This window comes from Dermacentor albipictus, chromosome 2 (assembly GCF_038994185.2).
Source record: "Dermacentor albipictus isolate Rhodes 1998 colony chromosome 2, USDA_Dalb.pri_finalv2, whole genome shotgun sequence".
NCBI lineage: Eukaryota > Metazoa > Arthropoda > Arachnida > Ixodida > Ixodidae > Dermacentor > Dermacentor albipictus.
Genome location: NC_091822.1, coordinates 66,290,969 through 66,305,373, shown reverse-complemented (window position 1 = coordinate 66,305,373; position 14,405 = coordinate 66,290,969). Strand labels below are relative to the sequence as shown.

Genomic DNA, 14,405 nt, shown 5'->3' with positions numbered 1-14,405 from the left:
TTTTCTATTAAACATACAAACCCTTTTGTGAAATGTGAATAATGGGTCGCATACCACATACCGCTGAACTGTGGGAAAAGGTCAAACTGTCCAATGTATTAATGAACACCTGCGGGAACACAAGCTTTCGCTGAAAAATGGTTAGGTATAGCTCAAACTTGCCACTTCATTGCAAGGCCTGTGGGAATGAGAATAAGCAAGTATGTGAAGCAAGGCTTCATGATGCAACAATCATTTTCAAAGCAAAGATGCTGTGGTGCGTGCACTGTTTGAGGCCAACCAGATTAAGAAAAGAGGGGACATCTTTGTCAATCCTGTTTCTGTGTCTCTGAATATTTACAGAAATGAAAGCATGTGTTTTTAGGTAGGTTTTAGATTTTGATTAATCTTGTGATTCCTTTCCTATACATCTTCTGTGTTCTCACACATTACCATTCATACTCATACCATTCAGTGCTCCCTCTTTTTCTTCCCCCTCTCCCCATGGCTACATATTCAGCCACTTTTGAAGCTCAATAAACAGATGCAAGTAGTGCCTTGTTCTGTCATTGTTATTTCTTCATTGGCGTGCTGTCTCTGTTGGCGCTTCATCTTTTGAAATTGTTACTGCAGTCACGCACAACTGTTGTGCACCCTCACGGCAGTGAAAATAACAAAATTATGGGTGCATTTTCGAGTTGTGCGCAACATATCTGGAACAACTCAAGGATTTTCAAAACAAGTGTAAATTATGGGGGCTACATGACTTTTTATTTTGTGTGCTTGTAAAAGAAAATTCCAATTGTTTGGTTTCTAAAGCTTTCTTTTTTTTTAATATGTTGCATACCTCACATGGCAGCACATCTTGCACCATTATGTCCATGCTTCAGGCATATGTCAAAATTTCGCCGCTCAGCATCTGTTCAGCTCTCGTGGGGTTATAATTGCTGAAAAGTTCACTATTCCGATAAGAGACCTTGATATTTTTCTTTTTCTTCCTGCTTTCTCTTTTAACGCAGCATCGTTTTCCACTTCATTCTTTGATGACTCCCTGTGAAACAACTATATATTGCAGCACACACTTCCTCTGGTGAACATATTGATATGCGTGGAAGATGTAAGCAGGAAAAAAGGAAAACGTCTGGCAATGGTATAGCCTACAGGGCCTCTAAACTGCTTCGAGTTCAAAGGCGAGTGAGCAGTTTCCCTGTCAAGTCCACTACCTTGCCACGGGTGCCCTTTTCTCCTTGCCACATACTTCTGTACTTCTGTAGAAGACACATGGACACTACATCAGCACTGAACATCATGTTGGAGTTCTTTTCTCATTTGAAAGCACCGTCAACTTCTGCTTATCAGGACCCCACAGTTCTTGGCTACACACTGTTGCCACCACACGTGCTGTGCTAAACGCGCTACGCGAGGTGAAATCAGCTAATTGCACATGACAGGCAAGTGAGACGAGGAGTAAGGATGGGTACACGACTGCATGCCAAACACGTGTCAGCAGATGGATTGGAACTGATGTCCCTCATATGCAGGCCAAGTGACAGCCCTGGTGATGTCGCATGTATGCCCTTGTTAGCATCATGATGCACAAAAAAATTACCCGAAAAGCCTGGAAAGAAGCACACAACTGCTTTTTGAATTATCAGAGGAAGTTTAGGTGCCCTTTAAAGCAAGGTCACTACAAGCTTGCTCAAATTTCAGTGGCTCTAAGGTGCAAATGTTTTTCTGGTCTCTTAGCACAATTGAACAACTTCTGCTAACTGTTTGACAGATGACTTTCTGCTTTTCCATTCTTTCTTTTATTGGGCCTTGCTGCCTCTGGGTTTCCTTGTCATTGCTACACTGCTGGTATCTGGTCCTGCATATTGTCTGAAGTGTCACCTTGTCAATCATATGTAAAATTTCCAATGTCACTCACCAGTGATACATTGTTATAACTGCCACGTCCTTCTTAAATGGGCACACTTTCATTACCTATGGATTATCTACTAACCTGTCAAGGTTGAACTTGGAGGTTAAACAAAAGAAAGCTTGAAAAAATGCTGACTGTGCGGTAAGTAATGGAACAAAAAATTATTCATGTAACATAAAGAGATGGAAAAAGCACAATATAAATTAGGCAGCAAACAGGCCTAGCTGATAAGATCGAGAGCTGGGCAAGTTGTTGATGCCTGTGAATCGCGGTGAAGACACAGAACTGACAAAAGGAATTGACAGGTGTACCTGATATTCTACTTGATTCTACTTGAGATTAAGAGGGAGGATTGGAGTTGTGCAGGCCATGTAATGCGTAGGGCAGTCAGCTGGTACATGTTCCATTCATGCAATAGAATAAATGCCAAGAGAAGGGGAGGGTAGTCGAGTGATGGCTCAGGACTAGGCGGTGTGATGAAATCAGGAAATTTGCAAGCAGAAGTTGGTGTCAGCTGACACAAAACGAGGGCAATTGGAGATCACTAGGAGAGGCCTTCGTCCTGCAGTGGATATGAAATAGGCGAGTCATGATGCCTAGGACTGCTTCAAGGTTGTAGTACCCTTAGTTTTCAAATTAAGGGAAACTAGCCCAGATAGAAAGCCACTACTCAGTAGCGTGAAATTGTTCGAGGCCCTTTACAGACAACAAAGCACACAACTCCCAGCTAGGCATTCAAATATAACGCAGTCACCAAACTTCCTTACTAATAGTCACCAAGCAGTACAATAACACTCCAACTATTACTCCTAAGGACACAAAAGAACACAAGGGTTGCGGTCAGCACACAATTAGCCTAATAGGTATCCAAGAAGGTGTCTTGAAAATCCTTAATCACCAGCTGCAACTTCTTTGTTCACCTACTCTAGCTCCGGCATGAACGAGTCTCGTACTTTTAAATATTGTCGGTGACGTAACTTGAGCTGGAATATTGCTTGAATGATGCAGACACTTTGGCCCTGCCAAGTTCACTGTCAATTCAAGGCTGCCACTGGGGGCTGGTCTCGGATCATCAGCATCCTACAGCACGGCCTTGGCGACGGTGCTCCTGGCAAAATACGGAGCTGTGCAACATACTCTTTCTAGCAAGGACCGCGAGCTCATCTCCTTGTGGGCCTTCCAGGCAGAGTGCATCCTGCACGGTCAGCCCTCGGGCATTGACAACACCATCTGCACCTACGGTACTTCTCAATTAAATGATTTGCTTCCTTTCACGAAATACATGAATAGATACATTTATATGTTCGCTTAGGGCAAGGACAGGCAAGAAGAACTGGCAAGAGGATCACATTGCAAGGTTACAGCCTGAATACAGCGTTTCAACATGGTCCTTACCATCATCATGGTCATCAGGACCATTGATGAACTATTTTAATAGAGCAATGGCTTCAGGCTGAGCCTGCTATTCTCAGTGTCCTTGGGTGCTTATGAAGTATGCTGTCGTAGATAGTAGTATTCAGTCTCCATGCCCTTGGGTGTTTATGAAGACTGCAGTATGAAGTATGCAGTTGTTAAAGTTGGCTCATTACACGAAATAAATTATAGGAGTGCAATGAAAGACACGGGCAAGACAGGGAACAGCACAGGTGCTTGTTTACAAGTAATGTTAGTTTGCTTTCTTTTACACACACACACACACACACACACACACACACACACACACACACACACACACACACAACCTGTGGTGGTGTTAATGACTTTGGTTAATAGTGAACGGCTGTGCTGTTTCGTGTCCCAGCTGTGTCTGTTCTTTTTTAACTCATTTAACTTATTTCCTATGATAAAGCAATGATTCAGTAACTTCCCAATTTGCTTTCACGCTGCTGAATTTCATGTTTACTCTGTACTGACTCAAGAAAACGTTATTTGAGTTAGGAAGGAATTGATTTGACTGGATCTTTATGTATACTTTTGTTTTAGAGCACAACTCTTAGGCACCCATTCCTGCAGTGAGCGTCAGCTTTTTCGGCATAACCGAGCAAATGAGCACAATGAAAGACGAGAGTGAATGTGGCGCGCAGCGGGAGATGAAACAAATAAAAGTGGCAAGGGAGAAGTGCAAGGAGGATTTAAGGCGGATAGGAGGGCGCAACAGAACCATGAGGTGGAAACAGGGGGGAGGAGAGTATGGCAAAAGTGTGAGAAGAAAAGCGTAGTGTGGAGATGATAGCTATGAGATGGCACCAGAGTAATGTATGTCGTCTGGGAGGTTCGGCGGTGGCAGCGGCTGTGAATCGTGCCCACGTGTCACCCACACGCTGCCTCTTGCGATCTCAAGATTAGCAAGGCAGTGGCGATGCACTTCACTCCATTAGCAACGTGCCGCACGAGATCGATTGTGCATGCCCGACAATATATCATGAAAGGAAAACATGTATAGAGCTGCACTCAAATTTCGCATTATGGAATATCATAATTGTTGGTGAATTTTATTATTCCGAACCCACAGAGGTGGCCTTAACTGAAATCGGTTACGGTCATGGCCAGCCATGTCATACATGGTTCCTGAAGGGACCCAACCTTGATATCTAAGAGTTGAAAAAAAAGTAAGTGGCTTTTGCTGAAATCATATAAAACGGACTTTCACTTTTTTTTTCAGGAGGTGCCGTGCTTTTCAAGGGTGGGAAAATAAGTGAAATTCTTGAGAGGTGAGTGAAACCTAGTAATTGCATATCAGTTCTGCAGGAAATCCACAGTGTAGAGGAAGACTCATAAAAGGGAAAAATTGTCATCTACTAAACAGTAGCACGAAGCTGCAACAGGAACTCATATGGGTTTCTCAGAAAGAAAGCTTCACAGTTGAAGGAGAATTCGTCCTGTTCCAAGTATCGAGCTCAGGACCAATGCCTTTCCAGGGCAGTCACTCTACCATCTGAGCTCTGAACCTTCCTCTACCTAGCGGGCTTTTGCAGAACTGGTCTTCTGTATTCAATGTCCCTGTGCTTGGAATTGCCGAATAATTTGGCCTCACTATGCAATCTGCTAGCCTCCTGGTTCGCTCAGGTGGTACAATCACTGCCCCACAAAGGAGTTGGTCCTGGGTCTGATCCTTGGACCAGGGTGAATTTTTCTTCAACTGCGAAGCTTTCTTTCTGAAAAACCCGCATGGGCATTCTTCATAGTGTTACGCAAAGGATGAGTCAGTAAAACGAACAACTATTTTCAGGTTATATTTACAATGGCGGTTGCAGCGCTGACTGGTTAGATTCACAGCGCGAGCCCAGTTTGTTCTTTCTCCTCTTTTCTCGAGTGATGGCGCCCACGCGCCTAATTCAAACCATCAAATACCACACGTGTGTAGCAATAGATTCGTGCTACAAATCAAGTGAATGACGGCTTTTTCTTTCAGAAACCTAGAAAATACAAGCTGCACATAACTTACTTCTTCTCTCCCCCAATAATAAAATAACAGGTAACAGTGTTGCTTTTTACAACCTATTACTGATTATGTGGACAAATGTGGCTTTTGTGAAGTGCTTTTGTTCGTGTTACCGAAGAAAATGAAATAGCATGTGCACACATGTACGTCTGTGGCGGGGAGGACACGTCAGAAACATAATAATGTGAATGTGGTTGTGTCACAGTCTCGCGTTCCACCTACACTCTTCCGCAAATCGGCATATGTGCATGCAGCAGAAATATAATGAAGTTTTGCCTGACTGTTTCGTGAGGGCTTGGCAAAAATTTAGTTTGTCTCGGGTATCGTGATTGAAAGTGAGCAAGTTGCTGCCACCAGCAAAGCCAAAGCATGCCAATGACAAAACAGAAATAACAATTTTATTGAAATACTGTATATTTCGCTTAATTTTATTACCTTAAAGGCTTCCCTCAATTGCATAAGACATGGGCATATATGCAAGTACATGCAGAGAACAAGAGAATGAAAAGTGTACGTGTGGATGTGTGCACATTTGTATGCATTCATGCACACTGAATAAAGTGCAAGTACTTAATAACTGAGATGAATGCATACAAGTTTATTAAACTAATCAAAGCAGGTGAGTATGGCAACATTGTGTAGCAATGTTGCAGTGGCACTTCTGTGCTGAAGGCTGTCCCAGTCAGTGTTGCCGCTGGAAAACAATGAGACAGCGTGATGGAATTGTTCAGAAAAAAGGTAACAGCACTGGGACTAAGCATTAACTTTCTTTCATAGGGATGCATAGACCTTTTCTGGGGTCTTAGTTGTTTCTGATACCAAGGCAGTTGCTCAGCACGTAAATGTTCTCATGGCAGCATTATAAGGCATTTTTTTTTTCAGCATTCCCAGCTACAAGGTATTGCTGGTGAACACCCAAGTTCCCAGAAACACCAAGATTCTGGTGGCAGGTGTCAAGAAGAGGCACGACCAGGTAACGTGTGTTCAGTGTGCCTTCCGAATGCTGTCAGATGTCTAGACTGTCTAAATCAGAATGTTTAGTCTGATCATTTTCATTACAGTGGTGAAAACCTGCCTCTGTTATCTTTGAATAAGAAATGTCGCTGAAGCCAGTGGCGTAGCAACAGGGGGGGCCGGGGGGCCGTGGGCCCCGGGTGCAAGGGGCCAGTGAGGGAGGGGGGGGGGGTGTCATATACGTCTGAAGACACCCCTCTTTCCGCCGGCTACACCCAGAGGGGGGGGGGGGGGGGGAGTGACAGAAGACTTAAGGGCCCCGGGTGCCACGTGACCTAGCTACGCCACTGGCTGAAGCCAACACTTTGACAAGGTGTGTTGCTTCCCTTCGTCAGGGAAGCAACACCCCAATTAAGACAACTCACCTTGTTGAAACCTTGGCTTGAGCGACATTCCTTGTTCTACCACAGTTAATCGCTTCAACCCTCCATCATCCTGGGAACCTCTCTCTTGTTTAGGATCTCTGTTATCTTTGTGATATGTGACAGTATGTAACAATCAGAATAGCTCATGGATAAATTTTGGGGCAAAGTAAGCCCCATGTGTTTGCTAGTATTTTGTACATCCATATCTTTGCGAGTGCATAAAAATATAAATAAAATTTCTCCCCATGTGATACTGCCTCTTTCGTGAATAAGTCTACACCTAGCGGGTTTCTGCATAATTAATTTCATTACTAGACTCAGCTTAATTACAATGTTATGAGGTAATCCCACAGTCAGCGACATAATTATAACCTTCTGTATTACTATTTCAGTCACTGTCAAATCCAACAATGTTCTGATCAGTTAATTGAAGTAATTGTCTTCCTCTTCAGTTTCCAGAAGTTATAAAGCCAGTCCTGGAATCCATCGAAGCAATTTCTGAAACCTTTTGGAAGCTCCTGAAGACTGCACCTGAGATGGCAGAGAACATTTTCTCCAAAGCCTTGGTAAGCCTCTACCAAAACTATTCACTGAGTGCTGATCACAATCAGCAATGATTAAATGGATCAAAATTGGTCCATTGATGTACCCAGATTGCAATGTGGACCAATCTTACAGTGTACTCAAGGGAATGGCTAGGCCAAATCTGATACAAGCGTGTGATATTTATTTATTTACTTATTTTACAATACTGCCGCTCTCAGCCGAGAGACTAGCAGACAGGCGTGAACACTTCCTTTTCCCTACATAAATACATGTGCGAGCTACACAAAGAATGAAAAAGCAACGATATTCAACAATATACAAAAGATAAGGTAGATAAGCTATACAACAGAACACTAAACAAAGCAGAATAAAATGAACAACAACCGGGGCATATCATAGTCAAAGCAAAAACGTGAAGTATTTAGGAACAAACAAGTGTATACATGTACATTTTTTTTTCTAAGTACTGTTAGTTTAACATAAAGAGAATAGGGAACAAACATGAGAAGTCGTTAATAATCTCTTGTGGTGAGCTCCAGTTGTGAAACGAACAGGGATAAAGAATTTGTCGCTGTTAATGACGAGTTAAGTTCATTCCATTCTCTGATTACTTGAGGAAAGAATGAGTACCTGAATGCGTCATTGGAAAAGGAATACTCGGTTAGCGTATGTTCGTGTTGATGCCGTGTTATTCTAGATTGCGAACATGAAATGTACCGCGTGGTATCAATTTTATACTGACAGTGCAGCATTTGAAACAGAAATTTTAGTCGACTTTGTTTCGCTCTCGTCGATAATGTGTTGAGGCCTGAGGAAGCTAAGAGACGTGAAGGTGAGTCAGTAGAATGATATTTGCTATGAATGAACCTTGCGGCTTTTCTTTGTACAGCTTCAAGTTTAGCTATGCTAGTTGTTGTGTAAGGAAACCAAATTGTGTTAGCATATTCTAAAATAGGTCTCACAAATGTTTTGTAGGCCAGAAGCTTAATGTTCGTTGTAGCGATCTTTTGGTGTCTTTTTAGATAAAATAGCTTTTGTAGTGCAGTAGCTGTAATATTAGTTATGTGTGTTTCCCAATTGAGGTTTGATGTCAGTGTTATCCCTAATTATTTCTGTTGCTCAACCATGGAAAGAGGCATGCCATTAACGGTATAGGCAAAATGAGAGGGTTGCTTTTTTTTCTTGTTACTGTCATTGCCACTGATTTATTGACGTTAATAGACATTTGCTACTGGGAGCGCCACTCGGCTAGTGTGTTAAGGGAATCAGAAAGATCGAGATGGTCGTTATGGCTGTTAATTTCTTTATATATCACGCACTCATCCGCGAAGGGTTTGATTTTGCACCCTATATTATTGGTTATATCGTTAACAAAAATCAGAAATAACAGCGGCCCGAGTACCAAGCCTTGTGATGCTCCAAATGTGACAGGAACGACATCAGATGGCGTGTGGTCAAACATAACAAGTTGTGAGCGGTGTGTTAGAAAAGCTGTTATCCAAGCAGAAACTTCTCCTTTCCCTATGGCTTGCTCTACTTTTGCAATTAGCTTAGTGTGACTCACGCAATGAAAAGCTTTAGATAAGTCAGGTAAAATCATGTCAATTTGAGAACGATTATTAGTACTAAGAGCAAGGTCATGAACTACCTCTGTTAGTTGAGTGATGGTTGACAAGCTAGATCGAAAACCATACTGGTGAGGCGATAGCATGTTTTCACATTCTAGAAATACTGTCATGTGTTTTAGAATGATGTGTTTTAGTATTTTGCACGAAGTGCTGGTGAGAGATATGGGTCTGAAATTGGCAACATTATTTTTGTCTCCTTTCTTGTGGATCGGTATTATTTTAGCCTTTTTCCAGTCGTGTGGTAGATTAGAAGTTGCTAGTGATTTACGAAAAATGTGTCCCAGATATCTACTGCACCACTCAGCATATTTTTTTAGGAATTCATCTGGAATTTCATCATGCCCGTTTGATTTCTTAGGGTCAATGTTAAGGAGAAGATTGTGGATTCCGGCGTTCGTTATTATTAACCGATCAAGCACTGACGTACAGGATAATGGAAGAGGGGGGAGTGTACCATTGTCTTCCGTGAAGACTGATTTGAAGAAATTGTTATATTTGTTTGCCGTTGCACTTTTTTCTTCTTCAGTTAGTTTGGTTGTAGTCTGCTCGGTACTGCGCAGATGTTTCCAGAATCTTTGTGGGTTATTTTTTAGGAAGCTAGCAAGAGTGACACTGTAGTAATATTGTTTTGAATCTTTTAGTTTCTGCTTGAAATGCATAACTGCAGATTTTAACTTCAAGGTTGTAGATGGTTTTGGGTTATTCTTGTTTGACTTCCATAGCTGATTTGCGCGCCGTTTAGCATGGATGATTTCGTGTGTGATCCATGGATTCTTAAGGTGCTGTTTTTTCTTTTGCATTGGAATATAATTAGTTATACAGTGCAGGACAATGTTCTTAAAATGTAGCCACAATGCATCTACATCAGTAGATTCCTGAGATGCTTTTTCCGAAAAGGAATTGAATTCATGCGACAGATAAGTTAGTATGCTGGCGTCATCTGCTTTATGAAAGTTAAACAAGCTTTTTACTGTAGACTGGGTAGTGATACAATGATCAAGCTGGAATGTGCACATAGGTATACTGTGATCAGATATTCCTTCAATAATGTCTATTTGTGCTTGACTTGTAGAAAAATGGTTGCTAAGAAATATGAGGTCGAGGATATTTTTCGTTGAGCCTTGAACGCGGGTAGGACGAGTGACAAGTCGATGTAGGTTAAAATTTAGCATTAAGTCTATTAGCACTTCTGAAGCTTCTGATGTATGATGCATTGTGGGCCAGTCTATGTCAGCTAGGTTAATGTCGCCCGCAAGAATAATCCTGGATTGATGGACATGACGCTGCATATATTTTTGAATTGCTGAAAGGCATGCATTGTCAGAGGAAGGGCTCCGATAAACGCAACCGGTTACGATTGACGTCCCGTCACACAAAAGCTTGCAAAAAATGGCTGCAGCGTTGTTCACCTCGGGAAGAAGGGCAAGGTGAAGACAGTTTTTTTATCAGTAAGGCCACTCTTCCACCTCGTGAAGGTCGGTCTTTTCGGATGATTGTGTAGTTTGGCGGGGCAATCTCGTGGTTGAACATAGCGGGTGATAGCCATGTTTCCGTGATGGCCACAATATCGGGCTCGTAATCTACTAGACGGCTTTCCAAGGCTTCTGTTTTATTTAGGACACTGCGGGCATTTACATTTATCAATGTTAACCTTTTGACTGCCGCTTAAGCGGCTCTGCGGGTTATTCGGCGGTTTGTTTCTGCGTCGTTTTTTTGCATCGATACTTTGTCCTTCTTCTCTGCGTACCAAATATATGCGCATTTGTTAATGTAAAGTTTGTCAAAAGAAAGTGATACTTTTTCCTTTATTTCACGGTTTGGTTTTGCACTATCCCAAAGTTCCTTCCGTATGTCTCTTATTCTTTTAGGGAAGTCTTCACCAATTAAGTAGTCAGTTGTTTTTAGTTTGAAACCTTGGCTTAAGATTGCCACTCTTTGTCTGTAGTCAAGTAACTTCATTATTACCGGTCGAGTTTTATCTGTGGCGCGTTTCCCCAACCTATGTATGTGCTCGATGGCAACTTTTTCTAGTCCCAGGGTGTCTTCGATAATTTCTTTGTTTACAGTTTGCTCTAACGACTCGCTAGTTTCATCGTTTTTTTCCTTTAGGCCATAGATAATTAGGTTAGATCACCTACTGCGGTTATCAAGGTCGTCAATTTTATGTTGAAGAATGTCTATTACTTCGCTCATACAGGCAATTTCTTGTTGACAGGATTCGACTCTGTTTTCAAGGACTGCAAGGAGGTCAAGCTTGTTTTCTATATCTACTAAACGTTCTTCTTTAATATTTTTGATCTCGGCTGCAATATCCTTGAGCTGTTTTGAAATTTGGGTTAGATCGGGGCCAGGGTTAGTTTCAATATCACCACCTAATAGCAGCAATTTTGTCAAGGCCAAGGCGACATCAAAAACCAGAATACAAAACGGTGGGCACGGCAGCACTAGCAAGAAAGGGTCGCTTGAGCGGATGCAATATCCAAAATCCTTTCTCACCTGTACAATGAATGCAAACGGGTTAGTGTGCCACATACTGGCAGTGCCACCGTGTCCAGTGGCCGAGTCGATCCCAGGCAGGCTATTTAAAGCAGCGGAGAGCAGTGGCGCTGAACGCAGATCACGGGCCAAGATCTCTGAGCATGCTATCTTCCGGTGTTGACGATGCAATTCTCACGATGAGTATGGTGGTGGATCCAGCATGTGGCATCGGGTAGCGTAGAGCTCCTGCGCCGCCCTGGTCGCCCCGGCTTGCGCAGTGCCTCCATCCCCGGCATGAAGCAGCAGGCCAAAGGACAGCTGTACAATGAATGCAAACGGGTTGCGTGCCGCATACTGGCAGTGCCACCGGGTTAGCGTCCTTACTGGAGTTTAATGCTATGGAATTACTATACAGATCAGAATTTGGCATTCAGCAATGTAGAGAAGTGGTGCATCACTGGTGGAGCAACTAGCAGGGTGCTGTTGTCATTGTACTCATGTAGACAGCACCTGTATATCATAATGCCACAATAACTCACAGGTGACTTTGAGATAGGAGAAGTCATTTAACAGAATATACAAATGGGCATTTCAGTAATCCGTACTGAATAGAACAGCACGAACAGAAAGCGAAGGACAGACGAGAGAAGATTCAGCACTGACGAAGCACTGTCAGCGCTTTGTCTTGTCTTGTCCATTTTTTGTCCTCCTTTTTCACTGTTCTATTCAGTTCAGTAGGATTCCTGCGGATGCCAGTAGGGAATAAAGCTATACAGAATCTCACACTGTCACTGCAGTCACTCGATTGAAGCGTGAGGGCTTACGAGTTTTCTTTTGCTTTGCATTTGAATTTGCATATGTGTGTGATGCAGGAACTGGTGGAGATGAACCAGTCCCTGCTCAACTGCCTCGGAGTAGGCCACCCGCGACTGGACAGGGTTGCTGAGATTGCTGCCCAAAACGGTCTTGCCGCAAAGCTGACGGGGGCAGGCGGTGGTGGCTGTGCGCTGCTCCTCTGCCGTGTTGGCTGTCAAAATGGAGTGGGTGCGTACAGGTTTGCTAAAGACCAACAGTCCTGACCGCAGCCCATTCATGCAGAGTACATATATCAGGCATGCATCAGGGGGAGCCACCGCTGTAAGGGGAGGGGGATGGTGCCAGATACGGCTGAATCTGTCCTTCTAAACAAAGGCATGCCAGCAGTTGCTTTGCCCAGGCACCTTCTTTGAATGGTATGGCAATAAATGTGCAATGGGATGAATAGTTCATCACAGCATAGCTTAATGATGGAGCACTGCATGTGTAATGTTAAAAGTTCTGGGTTGCACTCCCACCAGTGGCAAACTGTCTTTATGTCCACTGTCATTTTCATTTCTCTCATTATTTAAACATTGGCCAAGCAATGTTTGAAAGTGATGTCGTGCAAATCACTCTTGGTTGATTGTGGCTTGAGGCCACGGTAATGTGGACAGAGGTGGGGGGGGGGGGGTAAGTTCATAACTGCAGGTCGTATGTTGCTGACAGGGGTTTCTTCAAGCATGGCAGACATGCTCAAAACGCCCTCCATTTTGGCTAGGGCTGTCATATAAGCTGGGACTTATGTCAAAAGCAGCTAGAGGTGCAGTACTCATTCTGCTTTGTACTCATTTCCAGGTTATGTTGTATACCTAGAAATGAGTACTAAGTACAAGTTTATTGTTACTACGGAAGTACCCATATTGCTTAGCAATAGAAAGATTAGTTACTATATTTTATTAACTATCTGTTTAATTATTCGCTTCGTGGTGTTCTGAAAGGCCACAACTGTGGCTGAAGTTCCTCTCAGGGGAATCACTTAAATATGTTGCAGTTTTGCGTTTTTGAACACTTCAGCTGAAACACACTGCCTCTACAGGGAATAACAGCCGTGTTTTTGCAAATGAAATTCTGTGCAGGTGCAAGTGGTGAAGCTCAACTGCTAGCAGTGTGCAAGCAGCTCGAAGAGGAAGGCTTCCTGTACTGGGAGGTGGACTTGGGTTGTCCTGGAGTCACGCTAGACTGAGCTGTGCTCATTGATCAAAGGGAACTAACTTCAGGCCAGAGCATGTTTTAGGTCAGCGGAATGTAAACTGCACTGTGAGAGCACTCTAGAGTGCTCGAAAGCAACCCATCGAATTAACCATAAGACTCGCCCAAACTCACGGAATCATGAACTCGGGCTCAAAGATGTACTATAACTAGACCCAACTCAGAATAAGCTGCTAATGAAAAGGATATTAACCTCTTTTTCTGGGTGGTTCTTAGCTGAATGTTCTTTCCGTTCCATTGAACAGAACTGTGCGCTGTTCAACACTTTCCTAATTAACCTCATTTCAAGATTTATACTCATTATTTTAATTAGGTGCAGTGAAAGTGTGTCTTGGTTCTATGAGCAGTTGCGAAGAGCCAGTAAATATAGAAAGTATCTGTATAGGCAGGCAGTTGCTAACAATCCATAAACTACATGGGAAATCTACAGAAAAGCTACAAGGATTGCCAAAGATTGCCTAAAGCTACCTGGTGCCAGTTTTACAGCACGTCTTACCTACTGTGCTATCTAATAACCCCCAAAGATTTTGGAGCTTAATTAACCCACATTCACATCCTGATTCATCCTTGGCAAATTCTATTGTCAATCAGCTGGATGATGCCCATTCTGCTCAACTCGTTAACTACACTTTTTCATCTGTTTTTCTGTCATGAAGTCATTACCCCTTCTCGACTTCTCAGTTCATTTCATAATTATTCTATGCCCTCAATAGCCATAACTAAAGATCGTATTCTGTCCTTATTAACTAACCTTAAATATACTAAAAGTACGGATCTGCTTGTCTTTAACAACAAAATGCTTAAAAGCATTATCAGAGTATTTTTGAAGTCCTATTTTCACCTTTTTCGCAGTCATTATCATCTGGCTCCATCCTTCACGACTGGCGAGTAGCTAAAGTAATGCCAATTTTCAAATCGGGCATCCGCTTTGATCCTCTAAACTGCAGACCCATTTCATTGACTTG

The 14,405-nt window shown here is 42.8% G+C and overlaps 1 protein-coding gene across 1 annotated transcript in view; it reads left to right on the top strand.

Annotated features, from left to right (window-relative positions):
* Mvk (Mevalonate kinase) overlaps nt 1-13,638 on the top strand; it is a 36,112-nt gene extending 22,474 nt beyond the window's left edge. Inside the window, exons 4-9 of the mRNA XM_065433626.1 lie at nt 2,909-3,141; nt 4,563-4,611; nt 6,225-6,315; nt 7,174-7,287; nt 12,246-12,417; nt 13,308-13,638. Of these exons, the coding sequence (XP_065289698.1) occupies nt 2,909-3,141; nt 4,563-4,611; nt 6,225-6,315; nt 7,174-7,287; nt 12,246-12,417; nt 13,308-13,414 (766 nt within the window). The 3' untranslated portion in view covers nt 13,415-13,638. The remainder of the gene's footprint in view (nt 1-2,908; nt 3,142-4,562; nt 4,612-6,224; nt 6,316-7,173; nt 7,288-12,245; nt 12,418-13,307) is intronic.
* The last annotated feature ends 767 nt before the right edge of the window (nt 13,639-14,405 follow it).